The sequence below is a fragment of the Sus scrofa genome, chromosome 3 (genome assembly GCF_054392235.1).
Source record: "Sus scrofa isolate SSC_HxYL_T2T_F1_AM1 chromosome 3, Sscrofa_HxYL_maternal_Yorkshire_Landrace_v2.0, whole genome shotgun sequence".
In the NCBI taxonomy this organism is placed as follows: domain Eukaryota; kingdom Metazoa; phylum Chordata; class Mammalia; order Artiodactyla; family Suidae; genus Sus; species Sus scrofa.
The window spans coordinates 16932672-16957130 of record NC_139385.1 but is presented as its reverse complement, the minus strand read 5'-3'; the positions used below and the strand labels follow the sequence as shown (position 1 = coordinate 16957130).

The 24459-nt window shown below is 55.0% G+C and overlaps 2 protein-coding genes across 15 annotated transcripts; one reads left to right on the top strand and one right to left on the bottom strand.

Moving 5' to 3' along the window:
- The first annotated feature begins 656 nt into the window (after window positions 1-656).
- On the top strand, window positions 657-8912 carry SLC5A2 (solute carrier family 5 member 2). 4 transcript variants are annotated; one of them, XM_021086375.2, is made up of 14 exons: window positions 657-811; window positions 2541-2612; window positions 2690-2794; window positions 3637-3801; window positions 4110-4215; window positions 5117-5197; window positions 5349-5578; window positions 5892-6027; window positions 6275-6382; window positions 6484-6634; window positions 6760-6928; window positions 7007-7222; window positions 8236-8365; window positions 8451-8912. In XM_021086375.2, the coding sequence occupies exons 1-14, from the start codon at window positions 683-685 to the stop codon at window positions 8675-8677; spliced, it is 2025 nt and encodes a 674-aa protein (XP_020942034.2). In that variant the 5' UTR covers window positions 657-682; the 3' UTR covers window positions 8678-8912. The 4 variants fall into 4 exon arrangements, with proteins under 4 accessions (XP_020942034.2, XP_020942036.2, XP_020942035.2 ...); XM_021086376.2 differs by lacking the exon at window positions 657-811 and adding an exon at window positions 1071-1210; XM_021086377.2 differs by lacking the exons at window positions 2541-2612; window positions 2690-2794.
- Window positions 7613-24451, bottom strand: RUSF1 (RUS family member 1). Of its 11 annotated transcripts, none has more exons than XM_085016933.1 (13): window positions 24135-24451; window positions 23814-23928; window positions 18951-18996; window positions 17290-17350; window positions 17102-17207; window positions 14100-14201; window positions 11500-11570; window positions 11236-11420; window positions 11095-11152; window positions 10681-10751; window positions 9713-9856; window positions 9513-9590; window positions 7613-9076 (listed from the first exon to the last, which is right to left on the bottom strand). In XM_085016933.1, the coding sequence occupies exons 4-13, from the start codon at window positions 17313-17315 to the stop codon at window positions 8979-8981; spliced, it is 939 nt and encodes a 312-aa protein (XP_084873059.1). In that variant the 5' UTR covers window positions 17316-17350; window positions 18951-18996; window positions 23814-23928; window positions 24135-24451; the 3' UTR covers window positions 7613-8978. The 11 variants fall into 11 exon arrangements, 10 of the variants coding, with proteins under 10 accessions (XP_084873059.1, XP_020942038.2, XP_084873061.1 ...); XM_021086379.2 differs by having other exon boundaries at window positions 17290-17322; XM_085016935.1 differs by having other exon boundaries at window positions 24391-24451.
- Between the last annotated feature and the right edge of the window lie 8 nt (window positions 24452-24459).

The window sequence follows — 24459 nt, the reverse complement described above, 5'->3', positions numbered from 1 at the left end:
AGCGGAAATGAACCCAACTGGGAACCATGAGTTTACTGGTTTGATCCCTGGCCTCACTCAGTGGGGTTAAGGATCTGGTGTTGCCATGGGCTGTGGTGTTGGTCAGACACGGCTCAGATTCTACGTTGCTGTGGCTGTGGTGTAGGCCAGCAGCTGTAGCTCTGATTCAACCCTATATACCAAGGGTGCAGCCCCTAAAAGAAAAAAAAAAAAAAAAAAAAAAAAAAAGAACTGCATCAGAAAAGTCACAGAATTCTTTCTGGAAGAGGTGCCACAGGCTGGGTACTAAAAGCTGAGTAGGCGTTGGCCATTTGGGAGGCAGGGAGGCATGCTAAGCAGAAGGCAGAGCTTATACACATTTTGGGGTGTGGGGAGTTCCACGGTGGCCTAGCAGTTAAAGATCCAGCATTATCATTGCTGTGGCTCAGATCACTGCTCTGGTGTGGGTTCAGTTCCTGGCCCGGGGACCTCCTCATGTGGCATGAGTGTGCACAAAAAAAAAAAAAAAAAAAAAAGAATTCTGGGTCATGAGACTACATGGGCTGTGGAGGACAAGGGAGCAGGAAGGCCATAGGATTTCACTCTAGGTTTGGTAAGGAGGAGCAAGGGGCGGCTGCGCAGCACGAGGGGCGTGGCCCATCTTGACCTTGGCCTGAGAAACTTGCGGCCTCCACTGAGTGGGATGGGGAGCTCTGGAGGCTTCCTGAGCGGGGGAAGCGATACTGTCAGATCTGAGTTGGAAAAGGACCCCTCTGGATTTGGCAGAACCAGAGGAGTGGCTCAGCTGGATTCCCCAGGTCTCAGCCGGAAGGTAGGCAATCACAGGAAGTGAGTTTTGAGCCTGGGACGCTGGGAAAGAAGCGGGGGCTAAAGCCCAGGACGGGGAGCTCCCCAGGGCCAGCCTTCGGTCTCTATGTGACCTGATTCAGCTAAACAAAGCCAGGGAGCGGGGACGAGGCCCGGGGTGGGGGTGGGGGGCGGGGGGAAGGGGGGACTTCTCGGCTCACTGCCCCTGAGATAACCATTAACCCCTCTCCTGGGGGAATCCGGGGGCTGGTGCCTTGAAGAGCAGATCCTGGGCAGAATGGAGGAACACACAGACGCAGGCTCGGCACCAGGGCTGGGGGACCAGAGGGCCCTAATTGACAACCCCGCTGACATCCTGGTCATTGCAGCTTATTTCCTGCTGGTCATTGGTGTCGGCTTGTGGGTGAGAAGTTGGGGGTCACTGTTGGGGGCCTCTTTCTAGGGCCTGGGGGAAAAGTCTCTGGGAGCCTGTAGGGCAAGGATGCCTGGATCTTTGAGGGAGAACCGGTGGGGGAGGGGGTTGAGGGGGCAAATAAGAGCTTTGATGGCCTCAGGGCAGCCCAGCCCCCACACTCATGCCTGCCCAATCTGCCTATCTTTTTTTTTTTTGCTTTTGCTTTTTAGGGCTGCACCTGCAGCATATGGAAGTTCCCAGGCTAAGGGTCAAATCGAAGCTGCACCTGTGTCCTACGCCACAGCCAGATCCTTAACCCACTGAGCAAGGCCAGGAATCAAATCTGCATCCTCATGGATACTAGTTGAGTCCATTACCCGCTGAGTCACAATGAGAGCTCTCTGCTCATCTTTAAATTGAGCTAGTGGGAGGGGTCAGCAGATTTTCATCAGGGACAGCATTCACACTCATGCCTGCCCTATCTGCCCATCTTTTTTTTTTTTTTTTTGCTTTTGCTTTTTAGGGCCACACCTGCAGCATATGGAAGTTCCCAGGCTAAGGATCAAACCGAAGCTGCACATGCGTCCTACACCCCAGCCATAGAAACGCCAGATCCTTAACCCACTGAGCAAGGCCAGGAATCAAATCTGCATCCTCATGGATACTAGTCAAGTCCATTACCGCTGAGTCACAATGGGAGCTCTCTGCCCACCTTTATTTTTTATTTTTGTCTTTTCTAGGGCCGCTTCCCGTTACATATGGAGGTTCCCAGGCTAGGGGTCTAATTGGAGCTGTTAGCCACTGGCCTACTCCAGAGCCACAGCAATGCTGGATCTGAGCCGAGTCTGCGACCTGCACCACAGCTCACAGCAATGCCAGATCCTTAACCCACTGAGCAAGGGCAGGGACCGAACCTGCAACCTCATGGTTCCTAGTCGGATTCGTTAACCACTGCACCACAACAGGAACTCCTCTGCCCACCTTTAAATTGGGCTAGTTGAAGGCGTCAGCAGATTTTCATCAGGGACAGCATTCTAAATGAGCTCTCTGTTCCCCTGTCTGCATAATGGCTGGCTGACCAGAAACCCATATCCGAGGCCCCCAGGAAGGTCAGGCTGAATCCAGCCACACTCAGGCTTGGGGAGTTGGGCACTAGGTGAGGGCCGGGGTGGATCTGGGTGCCTGGGTTGTTGGGGTGGGGGTGGGGTGTGAAGCCATCAGGGGAGCTGCTCGCTGGTTAATCTTCAGCCTGCAACAAGGCTGAGGAATGTGTTGAAGAGGCTAATGTGGTCGAAAGATGTGGCCCGAACCCAGGTCTCTCCCCACGCCTGTCGCCCAGTCCATGTGCAGAACCAACAGAGGCACGGTTGGTGGCTACTTCCTGGCGGGACGAAGCATGATGTGGTGGCCGGTGAGAGAGGCTGGGCCGTGGAGCGGGAGGAGGCCTAGAGAAGCAGCAGGGCTCACCCCCACCTCCGGCTCCCCCAGGTTGGGGCCTCCCTCTTTGCCAGCAACATCGGCAGCGGCCACTTTGTGGGCCTGGCAGGGACTGGTGCGGCGAGCGGCCTGGCTGTGGCTGGATTTGAGTGGAATGTGAGCCCCCCTTTTGGCCAATAAGCCCCACCCTCTAATGGGAACCCCTGGAAGGGTCACACGTGGGGAGACTCCAGGTAGGAGGAGGGGAGGGGGGCTGAGGGGGTTCAATTGTGAGCTGGGATTGGGCTTCATGTGAGGCTCACCCACCCAGCTTGGAGGCAGAGGCTTGTGGGAGACGCCCATGTTCCAGGCTGTGGTAGGTCCTGCTCCGGGAGCCTGGACCAGCCACAGCCTCTGTGACCTTGACTGACACCTTTCTGCAGTGGAGCGAACAGCTCAAAGAGAGCAAAGTGCTTGCTCTGATGCTGTCTCAAGCTCTGGCCTGGGAGGATTTCTGAGCCAAATGAAAGCCACCTGAAGAAATGGGAAGGCGATGAAGCTCTGGCACTGAGGCTCACCTTGAAGGACCGGGGGGAATCAGGGCTTCAGCTTAGGGCTTCCTGGAGGAGGAGGCCTCTCAGCTGAGACTTGAGAGTCCACAGGGGTCGGTGGGTGGAGAGTAGAGGGGAGGCAGTCCTTCCTGCCAGGGGCTGAGATCAGGCTGAGGGGTCTGCCCTTAGATTCAGGTGCTGGGACGGGCCGGGAAGGGTATAGAATAGGGATCGTCTTGGGAGGGACTGGCCGGGGATCACGGCCTGGGACGGCCAGAAGGACTATCGTTAAGGGCCCAAGAAAGTATCAAGCTCTTGTCCGTAATGCCCAGGGCCCAGGGTCGTCTTCTGCATTTGTGACCTCTGGGGCCGTCCTGCGACCTTGCCGTGGTCCATCAAGGGCGAGGATGCGCTCATGGCAGGATCTCGGACAGGGCGTCACCCTCAGCAGTCGCACTGTGCCCACAGGCTCTGTTCGTGGTGCTGCTTCTGGGCTGGCTCTTCGTGCCAGTGTACCTGACTGCCGGTGTCATTACCATGCCTCAGTATCTGCGCAAGCGCTTTGGCGGCCATCGCATTCGCCTCTACCTGTCCGTGCTCTCGCTTTTTCTGTACATCTTCACGAAGATTTCGGTGCGCATGTGCAGTGGGCAGGATGGGACCCTGGAATGGAAGGGGAGGGACCACCCAGTGGAGGTCCCTAGAAAGCGCTGGAGGGGGTGGGACCTAGGAGCCCTCACTGTAAGAGCCGTGGTAGAGGCAGGGCCTGGAAAGAATAGGTTACTGGGGCTACGACCAGAGGGGGAGGCATCTGGGAAAGCCAGGACATTGAAAAGTGAAGGAACCTTTGAGTTATGGGCACAGAGGGTCGTGATCTGGGCAGGAGGGAACCTGGGTTCTGGACCCAGGTCCTGACCTGCGTGCTCACTCCTTCCCTCAAGGTGGATATGTTCTCCGGGGCAGTGTTCATTCAACAGGCTCTGGGCTGGAACATCTACGCCTCTGTCATCGCCCTCCTGGTCATCACCATGATCTACACTGTGACAGGTGGCTGCGGCAGGGTTTTAGGGATGGGAACAGGCTTGGGAACATTGCCAGGAATATGGATCTGTGCGCGGGGCTTAGGGGTGTCACCAAAGGAAAGCAGCCTGCAGAAGTTCTTAAGGGTGATGTGATCCAAGCAGGAAAAGGACCTAAATCTTTGGAAAGACAACTCCCGCCCCCCTCCATGGCACTTGGATTTGCACTGGAAGTTCAGAGCGCTGAGCCTGACCTGGGCCTGGGCACAAAAGGGGAAGATTTAACAGTTTTTACCCTTCTTGGGTGCCTAGGAGAAGAGAGTGGACTTGGTCGGACTCCAGGATCGCTCACCAAACCCAGTGCAGGTCCTGGGGGAGGGGCTCAAGGCCTGACCCTAGCCCAGAGTAGGTGGAGCCTGGTGTCAAGGCCATTTTAGGGGCCCAGCCCTCCTTGCATGAGATGGAACTGAGAATTGAACCTTGGAGAATTACCTCCCCCTATTACACGGGTTAGAAAACTGGGGCTTAAAAGAAGGCCTATAGTGGATGTCCTGCAGCTGGCCAAGGGCACCTGGCATCGGTGGAGCCTAACACTCAGCCGCACTGTGCTCACCAAGCCTTGCCTCCTTTTGCTGAGTTCTTGAGCATTTCAGAGAACGGGCCATGGGGTTTTTTGTCTGTGTGTTTTTTGGCTATGCCCTAGCATGCAGAATTTCCCCAGCAAGGGATCCAACCCATGCTGCAGCAGTGACCTGAGCTAAGATGGTGATAGGCTGGATCCTTAACCACTAGGCCACGAGGGAAGTCCACAGGCCCTCATTTTGAAATTTGCCCTCCAGAAAGGGGAACCCTTTTCCAATCCGTACAAAGACACTGCATGTACTAGGAGCAGCCTATGGGCTGTCCCCACTGACCCCAGCCGGTTGCAGGAGGGCTGGCAGCGCTGATGTACACGGATACGGTGCAGACCTTCGTCATTCTCGCGGGGGCCTTCATCCTCATGGGTTACGGTATGGGCTCAGCCGATGGGGGAGGGGCGCGGTGGGCGCGGGTCGCAGAGCTCTCAACCTGGGCACAGAGACCTGGCGCGTGTGCGGCATGTGGGTGCCGGGGAGGGCCTTGTCGCGGGCGCCAGGTCCCCTGACAACTTGGCCCTCACAGCCTTCCACGAGGTGGGCGGGTATTCGGGACTTTTCGACAAATACTTGGGGGCCACGACGTCCCTAACGGTGTCCGAGGATCCCGCGGTGGGCAACATCTCCAGCTCGTGCTATCAACCCCGGCCCGACTCCTACCATCTGCTCCGGGACCCTGTGACGGGGGACCTGCCGTGGCCCGCGCTGCTTCTGGGACTCACCATCGTCTCAAGTTGGTACTGGTGCAGCGACCAGGTGCGGGGTCAGCGCTTGGTGGGGGAGCGTGGCGGCGGCAGAACCGGAACCGCGGTGGGCGGGGCTGAGGTGGGCGGAGCCTGAACCCATCTGGGGAGCCAGGTGGGAGGCGCGGTGCGAGGGGGCGGGAAGCCGGCCAGGGAGAGCTAAACCAGCTGGAACTGGATCCAAGAGGCAGGATCTGCACTTGGAACTGAATTGCCCACTCTGATGAGCCAGTGGCGAGGCCTGAATTGAAACAGCCAGTTAAGGCAAGGCCAGAGAGCGAGGTACCCGGGACTCCATGGAGGCAGTTGAATTTCCCTCGTTCCAGGTCATAGTGCAGCGCTGCCTGGCTGGGAAAAACCTGACTCACATCAAGGCGGGCTGCATCCTGTGCGGCTACCTGAAGCTGATGCCCATGTTCCTCATGGTCATGCCGGGCATGATCAGCCGCATTCTATACCCAGGTAACGTCCGCAACCCCGCCCGGAGCAAGGGTCCTGCGCCCTCATCTAGCCCCTTTCTTGCACAAGGATACAGGTGCCCGTCTCCCGATTTCCGTTACGGTCCTAAGATTTGGGCCACTCAGTCCCACCCCCCACCAGGGGTCCCATCTCTCCTCCACCTGGATTCCCGGTCCCAGTGGGAAATTCTGGGATCCGAATTTCCAGGACCAGATCGCGTCCTAGCCGCCTTGTGCCCTCTTTCCCGCAGATGAGGTGGCGTGCGTGGTGCCCGAAGTGTGTAAGCGCGTGTGTGGCACTGAGGTGGGGTGTTCCAACATTGCCTACCCGCGGCTCGTCGTGAAGCTCATGCCTAATGGTGAGGGCGGGCACCCGGGTGGCCCCCTGCCCATGCGTGCCATTGGGAGCTATCACCCTTCTCCCAACCCTCCCAGACTCATAGCTCCCATCCGCCCGCAGGTCTGCGCGGACTCATGCTGGCGGTCATGCTGGCGGCGCTCATGTCCTCGCTGGCCTCAATCTTTAACAGCAGCAGCACGCTTTTCACCATGGACATCTACACGCGCCTGCGACCCCGCGCGGGCGACCGCGAGCTGCTGCTAGTGGGACGGTGGGCCTGGGTTTTCCACCTCCCTCCCACTCCGGGAACCAGGCCGGGTGCGGGCAGAGAACACTCTAGGGCCAGGGGTAGAGGGAGTCCGGGGTGAACCCTCCTGATGGCCGGCCACCCACCAGGCTCTGGGTGGTGTTCATCGTGGCTGTGTCGATGGCCTGGATCCCGGTGGTGCAGGCGGCTCAGGGCGGGCAGCTCTTCGATTACATCCAGTCGGTCTCCAGCTACCTGGCGCCTCCGGTGTCGGCGGTCTTCGTGCTGGCGCTCTTCGTGCCCCGCGTCAATGAGAAGGTGGGCGTGCGTGTACACTGGCAGCTCCGGGCGGGACTTGGACACCCCAGGAGGCTGATCTGCCCTCTGCCCCCGCAGGGTGCCTTCTGGGGACTGATGGGGGGCCTGCTGATGGGTCTGGCGCGCCTTGTTCCCGAGTTCTCCTTTGGTTCTGGCAGCTGCGTGCGCCCCTCGTCGTGCCCTGCGCTCCTCTGCCGGGTGCACTACCTCTACTTTGCCATCGTGCTCTTTGTCTGCTCGGGGCTCCTCACCCTCGTGGTCTCGCTGTGCACACCACCCATTCCGCGCAAGCATGTAAGTGCGGGCCTCTGGAACCGACCGCACCAAACGTGGGTCGGTGTAGCCTTTCCATCCCCACTCTGCTTCCAGGCACACCCAGTGGGGAGGACTTGGATTTCTATACTGAGGGTTGATAAAGCAGGCTGGGAGTCGCATTTGAAGCTTCATTTGCAAAGCATGCACCATGGGTTTTTTTGTTTTTAATTTTTATTTATTTTGCACCCCGTGGCACACGGAGTTTCCGGGCCAGGGATCAGATCAGAGCCACAGTTGCCACTGAAGCTGCAGCAGCAGGCCATGCTGCATCTTTAATCCCCACTGTGCTGGGCCGGGGATTGAACCCTCATCCCAGTGCTTCTAAGTTACCTCCCATCGCTTTGTGTCACAGTGGGAACTCCAACCAGGTTTTTATTTAAATGATGTTTATTTGAGGTGATTTGGAAGTAGCTTGAAGAAGATTGTGGGAAAGGTTAAAGTCCCCCCAGAGTCTTGGTGTAGCCTTTGAGACTTAAAACACAGGATCTGATTGGGGGCTGAGAGAGACAGAGTACCATCTTGAAAGCCCACAAAGGGTCTGGTCTTGTGCTGCGGCAAGGCACGCACCCCACGGCGGAGCTGACTGGGGGGCACAACCAAAGAGCCAGGCCAGGAAGGATGGGCAGGACCCCAGAGGTGGAGAAGGGGGGAGAGGCGGCAGGAGAAAGCACATACCCATGGGAAGGAACGCTGAGTCAGCAGGACTGTAAGACTAGAGTCTAAAAATACTATAACTGTTGAGTGTAGATGGGGGACCCGGGGTGATGGAGCAGAGTGCTGGGCAAGGTCCAGAACTTTCAACGCCCAGCTGAGGAGCTTGGGTTTAGCCTGCGGGCAAAGGGCAGCCATGGAGAGTGGGCTTGGAGTGAGCCTGGGCTGGGGCGCAGGCTAGACAGAGGGAGGTCAGGGAGTGGACCAGGGACCTCCAGGTGGGGGCCGAGGTGGCGGGGGAACAGCACTCGCATTTGGTCCCTGTTCCCGCCCTTTCCCAGCTCCACCGCCTGGTTTTCAGTCTCCGGCACAGCAAGGAAGAGCGGGAAGACCTGGATGCAGATGAGCTAGAAGCTCCCACTGCAGCTCCTGTGCAGAATGGGTGCCCTGAGCACGCGCTGGAGATGGAGGGTAAGGCATGGGCCAGGAGTTGGGGTGAGGGAGCTGGGGGAGTCGAGTTTCCCCAGACTAACTGCAGAGCCTCGATTCCCCCCAGAGCCCCCATCCCCAACACCAGGACTGTTCCGCCAGTGTCTGCTCTGGTTCTGTGGCATGAGCAGGACTGGGGCGGGCAGCCCCCCAGCCCCTACCCGGGAGGAGATGGCTGCAGGGGCCAGGCGGCTGGACGATATCAGTGAGGACCCGAGCTGGGCCCGCGTCGTCAACCTCAATGCCCTGCTCATGATGGCCGTGGCCACGTTCCTCTGGGGCTTTTATGCCTGAGGCCCACTGGGTGGGACACCAAGAGCCACAGCCCTGCGGGGAGGCGGGGTGGGGAGACTGCCGTGGTGAGAAGGGCCTGGGGAAGGAGAGCTGGGGGGAAGGCCCTGGTACCCCTTCTTTAGCTTCTTTCTGCCTGGGGCCCAGTCCATGTGACTGGTGCTCACTTCCTGTGAGGCCTCCGCCAACCGGCCACAGCAGCGCCCCTAAGCAAAAATAAAGCTGCCTTTCCCATGTGCTGCTGTGGCCCAAGTGTCCTTGCTCCAGGCTCCTGTCCTGGGACCCGGGCCTCCAGCTGGGCTGCTCACAAGACCTTCTTTTCTGGACATGGGAGCCATGTGGCCCGCCACTCATCCACCTCCAGCTGGTGCTTCTCAGTCCTCCAGCCCGCGTCTTGCAGTCCTGGGGAGAGGTCACAGGGGTGCTGCTGGGGAGGAGATCCTGGGGGAGCAGGGTAAGGAGCAGCGCAGGTGGGGTGCCCGCTCTGTGCACTGCTCAGGCCCCCCTTGCCTCTGCTGGGTGGCTACACCCTCATCTGGTTGCAGCAAGAATTCCCTGAGCAGCACGTGGAACGGGGCTGGGATGGAGCACATGCTAACGAAACATCGTCATCCGTCATTTGTGAGCCTCCCCGACCCCCAGGTCTCCAGCGCCGCTGGGCTTCCATGGTCCGTCCACACCAACAGTGCCTTAGAGAGCATCCTAACCTCCCCGTCCTGCAGACAGGGAAACTGAGGCCCAGACTCGAGATCACAGACAGAAGCCGTGGTGGAGGGTGGGGATGGGGCTCAGTGGGGCCTCTGGGGAGCCAAGAAGCCGTGGAGCAGAAGGAAGTTACCTTTCAAGAACTTTGGGAAGAGCTTGTCCAACACGTGGTGCATGTCCCTGACAATGACCCAGCTCTCTTTCTCAGGACCTGGGGGGTGGGCGTGGGGTGGGATGCAGAATCAGCTTCTCTTGGGTTCCCCAGGCCCAAAAGAGTCCTTCCTCTGTCCGCCCCTCTGGAGTCTGAAGCAGCCTAGACTGTGAGGCACTTACCTGCCCAGACTCGGTTCCTCAGTTTGTCCAGCTCTTCTGGGAGGGGTCCATCTCCCCGCAGGGCCCCCAGCAGCAGCCCATGAGTGGCGGCCCTTAGAATGGTCTCCGGGCCTGCCATCGGGCTCAGGACCACCTGGACCTGGTCTGGAGAGACCCAGGGACAGACGGGTACCAGGGAAGGGCCACCTCCCCAAACACGCTCAGGCCTACCAGTCTGCTTCATCCCTGTCTGGCCCAAAGGCCTTGGCCTTTCCAGCTTCATCTCCTGTTGCTCCCCAATGCTCTGGCCTAGCTGAAATGCCCAGTTTCCAAATATGACTTCAGAGCAGCTCCCTGAGGTGGGTTTGCTTTGCATGACTTTAGTGGCTAGTGAGAATAAGCTTCTTTTAACAACACAACTAGCAGATCAGTAAACTTTTTTCTTTTTAAGAGCCACACTGGTGGCATACAGAAGTTCCCAGGCTAGGGGTTCAAATCGGAGGTGTAGCAGCCAGCCTACACCACAGCCACAGCAACGTGGGATCCGAGCTGCATCTGCGACCTATACCACAGCTCATGGCAATGCTGGATCCTTAACCCACAGACCATTAAACTTTAGTTCATTTCCTCCAGAGGTGAGCCCCACGAAAAAGTGGCTTCCTCGGGGATAATCAAAGGCCATAATCTTGAGTGTGCTGCAGTGTACAAAGTGCTTTTACACAATCACCTTATTTGATCCTCATAAAGACACTGTGGACAATAAGGCAGGTGTGGCTAGCTTTGTTTTAGGGGTAAAGTGAACTTCACTGGGCCTGTGGCTCTACTTTGAATGTACACTCTTAGTCTAGAGCTCCCTTCGGGACACCAGGCAGACCTCAGACCGTCCAGTGTGGGTCCAAGGCTTGGGGCCCTGGGACCAGAGGACTGAGAGGCTGACCCGGGGGGTGGGGCGGCGGTGAGCGAAAGCTGGGCGAACTCAGCACACTTACTGCGTGGCTGGTCCCAGCGAAGGAGGTAAGGTTCTCTGTGCCCCTCAACCAGCTGCTGCAGCTCAAGGACACTGAGAAGGAACAGCAGGCAGCGGGGGAGGAGAAAACAGAGGCAGGAGTGACCATCCAGTCAACCAGCTGTTAACCCTAACTGTCCACATTTCACCTGTTCTCACCTCCTCCACCCACCCCATCAATCCTTCCCTTCTTCCTGCATCCAACGAATATATCCCTTACATCTACTTAATTAATATCACACCCTGCTGCCCTCAAGCACCCACACCAACTCCCAAGTCTGTTCACAGAAAGAAAGAACCAGAGAGATGGGGCGTGGTCAGTGTACAATCAGAACAGGGAGCAGCGTGGGGCCTGGGGGTGGCAGTAGGGCTGGGTGGGAGACGCTGGGCCACTCACCTGGAGGTTAAGCGGTGGAGGGGGACCCCGAGGGATAGAAACAGAGACGGCCAGAAACCTGTGGGAAGCTGGAGTCAGGATGCCAGGGCAGAGGGAGAGACTGGGAGGCGGAGGCAACTTGGGACTGAGGCCTTGGGTCACCTGTCCACAGTGGCTCCATCCGATTGGCCGCTGTGGGGCCAAGGACCTCTTGCGTCTGCAGGAAGTGCTTCAGGACCAGCCAGAGCCTGCCTTCGTTCAAGGTCTCTATGACAAGGGCCCGGACGGCCCGGTAGTTGGCATAGATGTGGAGGGCGGTGAGGAAGAAGAAACAGCAGAGGCTTAAGCTGGGGCGAGAGAGTGAGGCCGTCAGTGGGAGCCGGGGCTCGGCGGGGCGCCTCCTCCCTGCCCTGGATCCCAGCTCACCTAGGGCGATCTGACACCAGCGGGAGCATCAGGAGGCTGACCAGGAGCCCTGCCAGGCCTACTAGAGTCTCCTGGAAAATGGCAGAGGAGTTGGGAGCTGGAGGGCTCCCCTCCAGGCCAGACTGAACATCCTCCAGGGCCTCTCACCACATGCCTCCCTGCCCTAGAGGCTCGCTACACTGATTCCCCAACCTCTTGGTTTGCAATAACCAGCAGACACTTTGCAAAGGGGTTAAGGAACTGCTTAGGAAGAAATGCATAAGATCCAAACTTCCCTTGAGGGATCAATGTTATCAGATCCCTCTGATGGCCCAAGATGGCCTGACTGAGCATACTCAGGGCATAAGACCCCTGGCCACGGCCCTCAACGCATCACCAGGCAGGAGGAGTCTGGACTGGTGTCCCTGACTATGGGGGGTCCTGGGAGAGTTGGTTCCAGCCCAGAGGGGGCCTGAGGCTGGAGCTCTTCACACTCAGCCAAAGTGGCAGGTGGTAGAAACAAAGGCTGCGGTGATCGAGGGTCTTAGGAGCTCAGGAGCAGAGGGAGGTCCCCTCCCCTGGCTAAGAACAGTCACTTCCAGCAGCCACATCAAGTGGCACCAAAGCAACATCAGCAGAGAGCAGGGGCCAATGGTAGGACTGCGCATGTGCCCGCAGTTGCTCTGGTGATGCTTCTGCCTCTGTGAATCGGGGAAGCCCTGGGGCCTTGGAAATGTGGTTTGTAGGCAGGACAGACCGGAGGTTAGAAAGAGAGCAGGTGAGGCGTTCCCATTGTGGCTCAGCGGAAACGAATCTGACTAGCATCCATGAGGACCCAGGTTCAATCCCTGGCCTCACTCAGTGGGTTAAGGATCCAGTGTTGCTGTGAGCTGTGATACAGATCGCAGACACAGCTCAGATCCCGTGTCCCTATGGCTGTGGTATAGACTGGCAGCTGTAGCTCTGATTCAACCCCTAGCCCGAGACCCTCCATATGCCGTGGGTGTGGGCCTGAAAAGACCAAAAAAGGAAAAGAAAAAAAAAAAAAAAGAGAGAGCAGGTGAGAGCAGGTGTGGGGCTGGGAGACCCTAAAGAGCTCGGCCTGGGTTGCACTTATTTCGTCTCCCTAACAACCTGTGGAAGAGATAACGGGGAACTTGCCCAACCATTTCCAGAGAAGTGACGAGCCCAAGGGAACTAGGGAGACTGAACCACTGGATGGCGTTTCCCCTCATCTGTAGAGCGGCAACCGTGGACACCCCCGGGCAAATAATGGGTCCACACAGGTGAAATACTTGCCACACGGTTAATGCTCAATCAATGCTAGCTTGTGTTAATGTTATTAAAAAGAGTTAATTTTTAGTTAAGTTAGTCTTGATTTTTTTTTTTAAATGAATTTCTATTTAACAAAACAATAAGTAGGACTGGGCATCACTTCCATGTCAAAGACCAAGGCACACGTGTGACCTCTCTGGGCCTCACTCTCCCCATGTGTAAAACAGAGATAGTAACAGATTCAACCGTATAGGGTTGGTGTGAGAAAGGATGCAGTGCGCATGAGCACGCGGCATTGGGGTGGTGGGAAGGCGGGAGCCAGTGGGGGGGAGGGGACCACCCAATGCCTGCAGGGTTCAGCCTTAGGGTGTCCCCACCTCCGCTCCACGCTCCTTTGGTCAGGGGAGGGGCTGGGCTGGAAGGTCTGGCTCAACCAACTCCAACCCCTAACAGGCTGTGCATTTTTTTGGCTTTTTAGGGCTGCACCCTGCAGCATATTCCCAGGTTAGGGGTAGCTGCCAGCCTACACCACAGCCACAGCAACGCAGGATCCAAGCCACATCTATGACCTACACCGCAGCTCACGGCAATGCCAGATCCTTAACCCACTGAGCGAGGCCAGGGATCAAACCTTACAGATACTAGTCAGATTTGTTTCTGCTGAAGCACGACACGAAAGAGAGCAGGTGAGGCACTGGGCACTTTTTTTTTTTTTTTTTTTTTTGTCTTTTGTCTTTTTTGCTGTTGTTGTTATTGTTGCTATTTCTTGGGCCGCTCCCGCAGCATATGGAGGTTCCCAGGCTAGGGGTCGAATCGGAGCTGTAGCCACCGGCCTACGCCAGAGCCACAGCAACACGGGATCCGAGCCGCGTCTGCAACCTACACCACAGCTCACGGCAACGCCGGATCGTTAACCCACTGAGCAAGGGCAGGGATCGAACCCGCAACCTCATGGTTCCTAGTCGGATTCGTTAACCACTGTGCCACAACGGGAACTCCTGGGCACTTTTTTGACTAGCGAAGCGCTTTGACCTGTGGGGCCTCGGCGTGATTAGAAGAGGGTGGGGCTGTGGCCTCCAGAGGGTAAGGTCCAGGGCAAGACTCGCTCTGGCCTCACGGGCAGTGGGCAGGGGCTGAGATAATCAGCTTGGACGTGTTGCCACCAGAGCCTGAGCCCGCACACCTGACTCCCTATCCCGAGAGTCAAAGCAGGGAGCACCCACATTTCCTCCTGCCTGGCTCGCACCCCTCCCTCGAGGAGCCCTCAGGTGCTTCTCTTCCTATCCCCGAACCCTGGCCTGGCCTGACGCCTGGCCCCACCCGTCCCTCCAATTCTGGCTGCTCACCTGGCTGCCATCCTTGGCTGACACGTCGGCCATGTTGTTCCTGCGGGCCTGATGCATGGTCAGCGCGGCCCGGGTGGCCCCACCAGCCACACCCACGATGCACTGGGTGCGGAAAGGGAAGAGTGAGAGTCAGAGTGGCCGTGAGCTGCGGCAACACAGGCGTTTCTGATGCCAGATAAATCCCACAAACCAGCAGTTCCCGTCGTGGCTCAGTGGTTAACGAATCCGACTAGGAACCAGGAGGTTGCAAGTTGGATCCCTGGCCTCGCTTAGTGGGTTAAGGATCCAGCATTGCCGTGAGCTGTGGTGTAGGTTGCAGACTCGGCTCAGATCCTGTGTTGCTGTGGCTCCGGCGTAGGCCGGCAGCTACAGCTCTGATTTGACCCCTAGCCTGGGAACCTCCCTATGCCATGGGAGTGGCCTTAGGAGAAGCAAAAAGACAAAAAACAAAACAAAACAAAACAAAAACCCACAAAGAAAACCAGACCTCAGGCCACCCCATAGCAAAACCCCAAGTCCTTGGTATCCTGTTCTCACCCGGTATCCTGTTCTCATCCAGCCTTTCCACCAAGCCCACGTCCCCTGTCTTGTTCCAAAAGAAAAGTAAGGTCTGCCTGCCCCACCACCCTGTGGACCCAGCCCCAGGGAAACTACCTTTCTTGCCCAAGGTAGAGGCCCAAAGACCATGCTGAGTCCAGAAACTCCCCAGCCTCCAACCTTCTGCTTGGACGACACCCTCCCCTCTGCGGAGCTCCCGGGCCCAGCGAGGCTTTCCGGCTTCATGCTTACACGCTGCCTGCCTCAAACAAACTCCACTGTCTTCCTGCCCCAGGGGAGCCCTATCCAAGCGTTCCAGGCCAGTTCAAAACCCACCAGTGGCCCTGACCTCCCAGGCCTCTCCCTCTGAGATGGGAAAGCTCATTGATGACCCTCATTTACCAGTTTATCGGATCTCCTGCAGATGTCAGATGCAGGTGTAGGTGCTGCGTGATAGAACTCAGACACAACCCCTGCTCTCATGAAGCTTATAAATCAGCAGCAGATATGCTAGTTCTTACGGAGGCAGGATTTCTTTGAAAGTACGAGACTGTGGATGGAAAGGAGGCAGGAGTGATGGGCAGAGACCTGATCAGGTAGACCCCTGCACGCCTTGTTAAGGTCTTTATCCCAGGAGCGACGGGAGCAGAGAAGTGACCTGATTTGATTTCCATTGTTGGAAGGACTGTGGGGCTACTCTGACAAGGACTGAAGAGGGGTGAGGACAGACGCAGGGAGATGACCCAAGAAGAGACTGCTTTTTCAGCAACAAGGACCCACCAGGTGGCGTGGGGACGGAGGCACGAAAGACTGGAGAGATTTAAGAGGGAAAACAGAATTGGATGGAGGGTTAGCAGAGGGTGACAGGTGATGGGGAAAGAGACACGGATGGCCAGCCAGGTCTCTGGTTGGTGTACCTGGGGGATGGAGGTGCTGGAATTCTAAGGTGGGGCGGTGCAGGAAGTGGGGAGGGGAAAGTTCATGGCCCTGTTGGGTTCCCCTATTTGACAGATGAAGAGACTGAGGCCCTAAAGGTGGCGCTTAGGGCAGAGTTTAGGCTTAGTTTCTCTGGGGTTCCCCGCCCTGGAGGGGGAGGGATGCTCATGGCATTTAGAGCCTGGGCCAGGGAAGCTCAGGGTCCTCCACCGGGAAGAACTGGTGGCTCTTAAATGTCAGTAGTGCCCTGCGGAGAAACGCAAGTGCTTCTGAACAGGCGGATGGGCCTTTGAGATGGGTCTTACGTGTCTCCTTAAGAATCTTTTTTTTTTTTTCCTTAAGAATCTTTAATCAATGCCAGGTACTTAACGCTGTGGTGAAGACTGGCTAAACTCCCTTCCTGCCCCTCTTTTTTTTTTTTTTTTTTTTTTTTTTGCTATTTAGGGCCACACTTGCAGCATATGGAAGTTCCCAGGCTAGGGGTCAAATCAGAGCTGCAGATGCCGGCCTATGCCACAGCCATAGCAACGCAGGATCCAAGCCACGTCTGCAACCTACACCACAAGTCACGGCAACACCAGATCCTTAACCCATGGAGCGAGGCCAGGGATCAAACCCACATCCTCATGGATCCTGGTCATATTTGTTTCTGCTGCGCCACAACGAGAACTCCCTCAGTCCTTTTATTTATTTATTTATGTATTTGTTTATTTGGCCACACACGTGGCACGTGGAAGTTCTCGGGCCAGGGATTGATCCCGTGCCACAGCAGCAACAACACCGGATCCTTAACCCACCGAGCCACCAGGGAACTCCCAGGCTAAGCTCTTTACTGAACCTTGCCAGGCCTCGGTTTCCTCTTGGATGAGCTCAACCTGAAGGAATCATGAGGGTGAGCAGCCTGGCCGAGGAAGAGCTGGGATTTGCCCCACTCAGCCCGCCAGCCTCGCGGTTGGGTCTGTGCTGTCTTGCCCCTGGACCTTGATCCACACTGCTCTCTCTGCTCAGAACGCCCACCCTAGAACTCAGACGCATTCTTCAGCCCCAGGGAAGACCTTCCTGCATCCCCCTGACAAGGCCAGGTTCCCTGCTGAACCCTCTTGCAGCTCCCAACACTTCTCATCTGGAATACCTCTTTCTATAATTAGAGAAGCATTTATTTAACTATGTGTGGCTTTCTTTTAGAGACGGGAGAGCCCATGTTGTGTGCCCAACATGCAAGAGGCACTCTAAATACTTTACTGAGAGAATGAAAGGTAGCCAGGGGGCTGGTCTCGAGATGTGGACACCAGACCACTTGTCCCATCTCTCAGCTCAGAGCTCCTCAACCAGTCCTACAGCTCCAGACCCTGCCTTAGACTGGCTGGCTGGAGGAGGACTGGAAAATATGACTGGGTCTGAGAAGAGCGATCTGAACTTTGTCACTTTTCTAGAAGTGCCCTAAACACAGGGCCATGCTGGGCTCACCTGTGAGCCCCAACGGAGCCCACACACAGCACCACCCAGGCCGGTGCCCCAGAGGTGGGTACCTTGGCCAGGTTGCTGATGCAGACGGTCACGGTGAAACAGAGGGGGAATATGGGAGCCACAATCTCGAGGAACATGGCGACGTCATTGAGGATGTCGGCAAAAAGCCTGGGGGAAGGGATAAGAGGTCAGAGGTCAGAGGCCTTCATAATAGAAGACGCCCCTCCCCTCACTTCCAGCCCCTCCTCACCTCCACTGCTTGGCATTACAGTCCATTTTGCTCCTGTTGGGGAGGACAGGTTGGTTTGCAACTTGGATTTAAGAAGAAAACACATCCTGTGGGCAGGCAGGCCATCCTCCAGGCCTTGGTAAGGTCTGAAGGGCTCAGGAAAACCCACATCCCAGCCAGACATCTGTCCCAATACCCTGTCACTGCTGCCTGAAATGCCACCATTAGCTCGGAGGACCTTCAGCGGACACTCAGTATTTCCCCTTTACTAACCCATGGGGCACCAAGGAAAGAAGCGATTGTCTTGTGGCTGCTCCCCACCTTCTAGGCTTCTCTGCCATCCCTGGGTTCCTTTGCCACCTCCCCTCTGCCTCCTCCTGCGTCACAGATGGTACCCAGCAAAAAGTCTACCTGTTTTATAAACACTACATTTAGTGTAACCCCCTGTGCATTATAGATAACTAGCCCAGAGAGGAGATCTTACTTGCCTCGGCTCACGTGGAGAGTGTGTGCGTGTGCGTGTGTGTGTGTGTGTGTTGGAGGGGGAAGACGGCCAAGAGAGGGCGACAGCCTCCGACATCCAGGATAGGATATCTTGATTACAAGACACTGCGGATGGTTCCCTCCTCTGCCAGGTGGAGTGACTCCCTGGCCTTTGCACAAACCACTGGGGACCACTTCTTCAAGGTCCCAGGGCAGGAGATGCTGCAGCCACCACCACCACCCCCCGGGCCCAGCTCAGAACCTGCAGCCTTAGCTCTGACTCTGAATTTGCAACCTCCTGGAGGGAAAGGGTGCATTCCTGGGTGGGGCACCGGACACACTTGGGGAACTCCCGAGGGAATGACCATGGGGTGAAGGCAGGACCAGAGCACGTGGGCCTGGCCTGGGGCTCATCAGAGAGAGTTTGGGCTTCAGGTTCAAATCTCATCTCACCAGTTACAGGGTGTGTGACTTGCTCTGCTTCACATCTGGAAAAGGTACACATTCCATCCTACTCTACAAAGTGCTTCTAAGGATTACAGATGATAGAGAGCTTGTGAGGCCCCCTTAGACCCGATACATGCAGCTGCTGTTTACTGAGAACTCATTATGTGCTAAGCACTTTATAGAACCTATCGCACTGAACTGCCCGAGAACAACTGATGGCAGATGCTAAACCATTCCTGAGGCTGCCCAGTATGGACTCAAGGAGGAAGGAGGCAGCCCAAGACCCTCAATCCCTTCTAGATAAGTGGTGACATGGATCCCACATGGGACAGGGATCCGATGATCTGCTCAAACCCACTCTCCACTCAGCGAAGGCCAGCCGAGTGTCTAAGCTTTCTGGAGTAAAGGCATTCTTTTTGAGAATGACCACTGTCCTGTCCAGGTTTCTTTTAGCAAGCCAGCAGAGGAGGCTCAGAGCCTGGTGGTTCTCTGCATTTTTCCAGGATGGGCAGCAGAGGGGCACAGCAGTGCTCCAGAAGGCAGATCTCAGCCATGGCTCTGGACCCTGGGCAGGCCACCTGTACTGGGCACTCATTCAGGATTCCTTGGTGCTGATCGACCTGTTAAATCTCCCCTCCGCTAGAGACTGGGAGGAGAGAGGGGGAGCTGAAAATACAGCCAGGGTAGAGACAGACGGGATTCCTGTCGGGGGAGAGTGGCCAGAAGTCTGCTGATTGGGAAGGCAAACTCACCCCATCCACCAGGCAAAGACGATGCGGCCCAGCATGCCAGTTGAATCTGGGGGAGAGAGGTACCAGTAAGGAACAAGCAAGAGCACTGGGGGCTGTGGGGCCTGGCACAGCCTGGCACTGAGATGGCTTTTCACCTGGGGTCACTGCCCTTGGGAGCTCAGTCTGGTACAATTAGTAGCTGTATCATGGGGTCAGAAGTGCCGTACTTAGCAGTTCCTCAGTATGTACCCAGGAGAACTAGGTAGCCACATGCACCAAGAGTCATGGGCCAGAAATATTCTCTGCAGCATTGTTCACAGCAGCAAAAACACTGGGAATAATGCAAATACTCATCAATAGGATAACGCAGGAACAAATTCTGGCACATTTACTCAGGGGCATATTAGACAGCAGTGAAAAGCCAATGGACCACAGCTACTCACATCAGCATGGATGAATCCTAGTATTATAAGGCCTAAAAAGACAAAAAGAAAAATAAAGAAAAACACTGATTTAAACCAAGGACCAGTTAACTGTGGTCTATAGGCTTCTACACTGTTTTAGTAAATAGTTTTCTTGGAACATAGCTGGATCCATTCGCTGACAGATTGGCTGTGGCTTTTTTTCATAACACGATGGCAAAATCAAAGGGCTACAACCAAAACTGTATGCCCTGCCAAGAGTGTACTGGTCCTTTGCGAAGTTTGCCAACCCCTGATTTAGACCGCATCTTTTTTTTTTTTTTTTGTCTTTTCTAGGGCCACACCCATGGGACACGGAGGTTCCCAGGCTAGGGGTCTAATCGGAGCTGGAGCTGCTGGCCTACACCACAGCCACAGCAACATAGGATCTGAACCGCGTCTGCGGCCTACACCACAGCTCACGGTGACACTGGATCCTTAACCCAATGAGCGAGGCCAGGGATCAAACCCGCAACCTCATGGTTCCTAGTTGGAATCGTTAACCACTGAGCCATGATGGGAACTGCTAAACTGTATCTTATACTGGGAGTAGTGCTCATTAAGCCCAGCCCGGGGATCATAGAGAAGCTGTTCTAGACTCTAACTGGGAAGGCCTCTGACAGCAGGCACTGGAAAGGACAGATCCAGGGGGCAGAGGACCCCTAACTTTTTTGAGCTTGAGGGCAGGGGCCCATAAGTGAGGTTCGCAAAAGGGAGAACTAGGTTGAAGACAGGAGAGGTAAGAACTTCCCACAACATACGAAGGTGGTGACATGGGCCAGCCTTCTCCTTTCTCCACTGGAAATGTTCTCCCCCTGCTACAACCTCCATCCTTGGGCATTGCCACCTTCTAGCTAGACCTCTTACTCAACCTTGCACTTGAAGAAGGCCACTGAGCACTCAGGTGGACACCTGAAATACCAGGCCTTTCAAATCTTCACAACAATCCTATGAGCTTGAGAGGGATCATTTCCTTTCACAGATGAAGCAACTGAAGCTTGGAGAAAAACAGGTAAAGGAAAATGGGACATTTTCCGAGAAAATCTGGACGTACAGCTTTCTCGGAAGAACCTGAAGACCTGGCGGCCCTGGGCTTGCCTCCCCTTCCTGCTCCAGTTGGCAGTGGCTGAGCAGCAGCTGTGTCCTGCAGAGCTGTGGGTATGACATGACACATTTCCCATCTGGCCTGCCCTGCCTCTCCACTTCTGTCTATGTCCCTGGAAGTAACACCTTCCAGGGTGGCTTTAGAAGTCTCCTCCCTCTATCACTCACCTTCCTTTCCAGTACATTTTATTCTACAAAAAATTTCCATTGTTTGAGATTCTTGTCCTGGATCGTTTTAGTGGCTCTGAACATGGCAAGATTACTTTTACTTGAGAGCTCACAGGGCCCTCAGACTGCACACGCTTCTCCCACCAGGGATGTGTGTCCTCCCTACAAGGGCCACTTGGTAGAAAGGGGTTACTCTGTTTTCAAGGGAGGCAGTCTGCAAGGCTCTTGTCGGATTCTGGAGGTTGGCACTAGGGTGCAGCAATGATACACATCCTCCCTGTTAGAAGGTCAACACTGTCCACTCAACTAGGAAACTTAATTCCCACTTCTGCCTCTTTGCCACACTCACAAGCGGCTGATCTAAAAACTTGAATCCTAGTAAGGATTCAGATGTCCACAAACTGTACTTGGCTCTACTTTATTTTTTTTTTTTTTTTTTTTTTTTTTTTGTCTTTTTAGCATTTCTTGGGCTGCTCTCGCAGCATATGGAGGTTCCCAGGCTAGGGGTCGAATCGGAGCTGTAGCCACCAGCCTACGCCAGAGCCACAGCAACGTGGGATCCGAGCCGCATCTGCAACCTACGCCACAGCTCACGGCAACGCCGGATCGTTAACCCACTGAGCAAAGGCAGGGACCGAACCCGAAACCTCATGGTTCCTAGTCGGATTCGTTAACCACTGCGCCACGACGGGAACTCCTTGGCTCTACTTTAAAAGTCTAATTGGCAAAGGAGTGTGGTGGCGAAGAGGAGGATCCGGGAGTTAGCCAGTCTGAGTCCAAATCCTGGCCCTAGTGACCTTTGGCACGTTACTAAACCTCTCTGTGCCTCAGCTTCCCCCTCTGAAAAAGGTATTCATAATGGTGTCTACCTCATAGGGCTGCTACAGAGATTGTTACATATTATTTTTTTAAATTTTTTTGGTAAGATTTTTATTTTTTTGTTACAGTTGATTGACAATGTTGTGTCAATTTCTGCTATGAGATTGTTACATTTTACATATCAGTGTGCAAAATACCTGGCATACAGTAGGCTGTCAAAATATTACCTGCTAGTGGTCTTACTACTGGTAGTTATGACAATTACCATCATGTTCCATGAAGAGATTTGTAACTAAAAAGGACATCAAAAAATTCCAAAGGAGTTTCTTTTTTTTTTTTTTTTTTTTTTTTTTTGCTATTTCTTTGGGCTGTTCCCGAGGCATATGGAGGTTCCCAGGCTAGGGGTCCAATCGGAGCTGTAGCCACTGGCCTACACCACAGCCACAGCAATGCCAGATCGGAGCTGTGTCTATGACCTACACCACAGTTCACGGCAACGTCAGATCCTTAACCCACTGAGCAAGGCCAGGGATCGAACCTACCACCTCATGGTTCCTAGTCAGATTTGTTTTTGCCGTGCCAGGACAGGAACTCCTGTAACATTCCTTCTAATTAAGAAGGTTTTTTTTTTGTTGTTGTTGTTATTTTTGCAAAGTCTGCAGCATAGAGGTTTCCAGGCCAGGGACTGAACCCATGCCACAGCAGTGACCCAAGCCACAGCAATAACACTGGATCCTTAATCGCTAGGCCACCAGGGAACACCTAAGGGGGCTTCTTTTAATGTCAATAACAGGTTTTAAGTGGTTATCTTTCCACATCTTGAAATGGTCTTTGTACCCTGGAACTAGACCTCCTGGGTTCAAATCCATGCCCTAACACTTACTGGCTGTGACTCTAGGCAACTTAACTCTTCTGTGCCTCAGGTTCCCCATCTATAAAATGGACAGAGTGACAATACCCCTCTCAGAGTTACTGTGAAGACTGAGTCAGTACATTTAAAGACTGGTACATAATAAGTACTGTTTAGGGAATTTTATTGTTAAAAGAAGAGACAACTAGGACAAGAGTCACCGATCACCACTTCTCCACTGATAAGCACTCTCAGAAAAGGAGCTTCTTTCCAGTGGTGACTCATATTTGGACAATCTGCTCGTCTTAATGGTGAGGGTATAATCAGGAACCTCCAGATTCTCCAAAAGATCCAGGGAGGGTCACCAGAGCTGTGGCCAGGATGATGCTGGGAGCAGAAAGAGCCTTGCCCCCATTGTGACTGACTGATTGATTTGGTCTTTTTAGGGCCACACCCACCGGCATATGAAGTCCCCAGGCTAGGGGGAGAATCCCAACCACAGCTGCTGGCCTATGCCTCAGCCACAGCAACATGGGATTCGAGCCAAGTCTGAGACTTATGCTGCAGCTTGTGGCAATGCTGGATCCTTAACCCACTGAACGAGGCCAGGGATTGAACCTGCAACCTCATGGATACTAATCTGGCTCATTACCCCAGAGCCACAACAGGAACTCCACTCCGCCTTACCCTGGGTTTGATTTATATCCCCACTGGGAACCACAGGGAAAAACAGTAGAGAGAGCCATGGGCCCTCCTGATGTGGAAGTTTCCCTTTTCTTCTCTACTTCACTCTCTAGGTGACAAGGTACCAAACTATATCTTTTTTTTTTTTCCCCTTTTTTTGTTAGCGGTTTTCAAAAACTATATATTCAACAGATAGTTACTACAGTTATCATTTATGGCATCATCTAGTATCCCAGGGGATCTAAAATGCCTTTCGTCCTTCCCACAACCTCCTCTCCGCCACTTAGGACAAGTTACAAAATTGTTTTTGTCTAGAATTAACTAATTTCCCAGACTCCAGGCAACTGGCAGTTTTATTTAATAACTGAACTCTGAGGCAGTTCTCCACAGATTAGGAGTAAAGGGGAGGGACCCATTAATTTAGGCATCTGGGCTCCAGATGATTAAAGGGCACTGAACAGTATTGTACGGGAAAGAGTGCAGCTGCAAGGCTGGTGTGCAGGACGAGTGGTATTCCCCTCGTGGGTTACTAATCCGTCGTCAATAAAGCCAATAAAAATCACTAAAATTTACTCCGTTGAATGCTGTTTTTTAACAGGGCACAAGGCACTATTCTGGGAACTGGGGAGACCTGGCTCTTGGATCTAATCAGAGAGGCATGTGTAAACATACTCATCACAGCCGGGAGCTAGGTAAAGGGGAAAGTAGGGGTTGGGCCTCCCAGTCGGAGGAAAAAGAGGACAGAGAAATGGCAGGACTGAGAGGAGAGATAGGTGAGACTCCAGGGGCCCAGCTCACCTTTCACGAGCCAGGTGGCCGTGGCAGCTGAAACAGAGGCTTTTGCGTTCCCTACCCCTATGCCCAGCAAGACTGCGTGGGTGGCCAGGGAGCCCGAGAGGCTGGAAGCAAAGGCCTGGAGAAGAAAAGAAGTGGGATGAGGAGTGGGCGCAGGAGCATGCTGGTCTAAGATCTATTATCTCCTGGGTGTGTGGCCTGGGACCTGTCACAGCTCTGCTCTGGGCCTCAGTCTCCAGCCTATAAGTGGGATGGGAAGAGGTGGCGCACTGTCCTCCCTACCCAGGCTACATGTCGCCCCTTTCCCCAGTCGGCCGAGCTGACCTGCACGGAATCCCACAGCTGGTAGGGCAGATAGTCCGGGCTGACGCTATCGGGGAAGCCCTGCGGCAGGAACACGGCCAGGAGCCGGGAGAGAGGTGGGGAGGCCGTCCCGGGAGCCACCCCTCCGTCCCCATCTCGTTCTCCGGGTTTCGCTGTGAAAGCCCCGGAGAACCCCCACCAGCGCTTCCCCCAGGCCTCCCACTGCAGGGTCCCGTCGGCGGCAGCGCGACAGCCCCGGGCTGTCCCGGAACCGAACTGCTCGGAGCACAGTGGAGCCTCACGCCTTGCAACGTCAGCCATCGTGGTTCCCTCCCTTCAGTTTCGC

Excerpts from the sequence above, each read along its gene's own strand:
- SLC5A2 (XM_021086375.2), top strand. The coding sequence starts at position 683 with ATGGGGAGCTCTGGAGGCTTCCTGAGCGGGGGAAGCGATACTGTCAGA. Across the intron at positions 2,613-2,689 it reads GAAGCATGATGTGGTGGCCG|GTTGGGGCCTCCCTCTTTGC; the intron begins GTGAGAGAGGCT and ends CGGCTCCCCCAG. Across the intron at positions 6,635-6,759 it reads GAGCTGCTGCTAGTGGGACG|GCTCTGGGTGGTGTTCATCG; the intron begins GTGGGCCTGGGT and ends GCCACCCACCAG.
- RUSF1 (XM_021086379.2), bottom strand. The coding sequence starts at position 24,434 with ATGGCTGACGTTGCAAGGCGTGAGGCTCCACTGTGCTCCGAGCAGTTC. Across the intron at positions 11,421-11,499 it reads CTGGTGTCAGATCGCCCTAG|CTTAAGCCTCTGCTGTTTCT; the intron begins GTGAGCTGGGAT and ends CTCTCGCCCCAG. Across the intron at positions 9,591-9,712 it reads GAGGAACCGAGTCTGGGCAG|GTCCTGAGAAAGAGAGCTGG; the intron begins GTAAGTGCCTCA and ends CCCACCCCCCAG.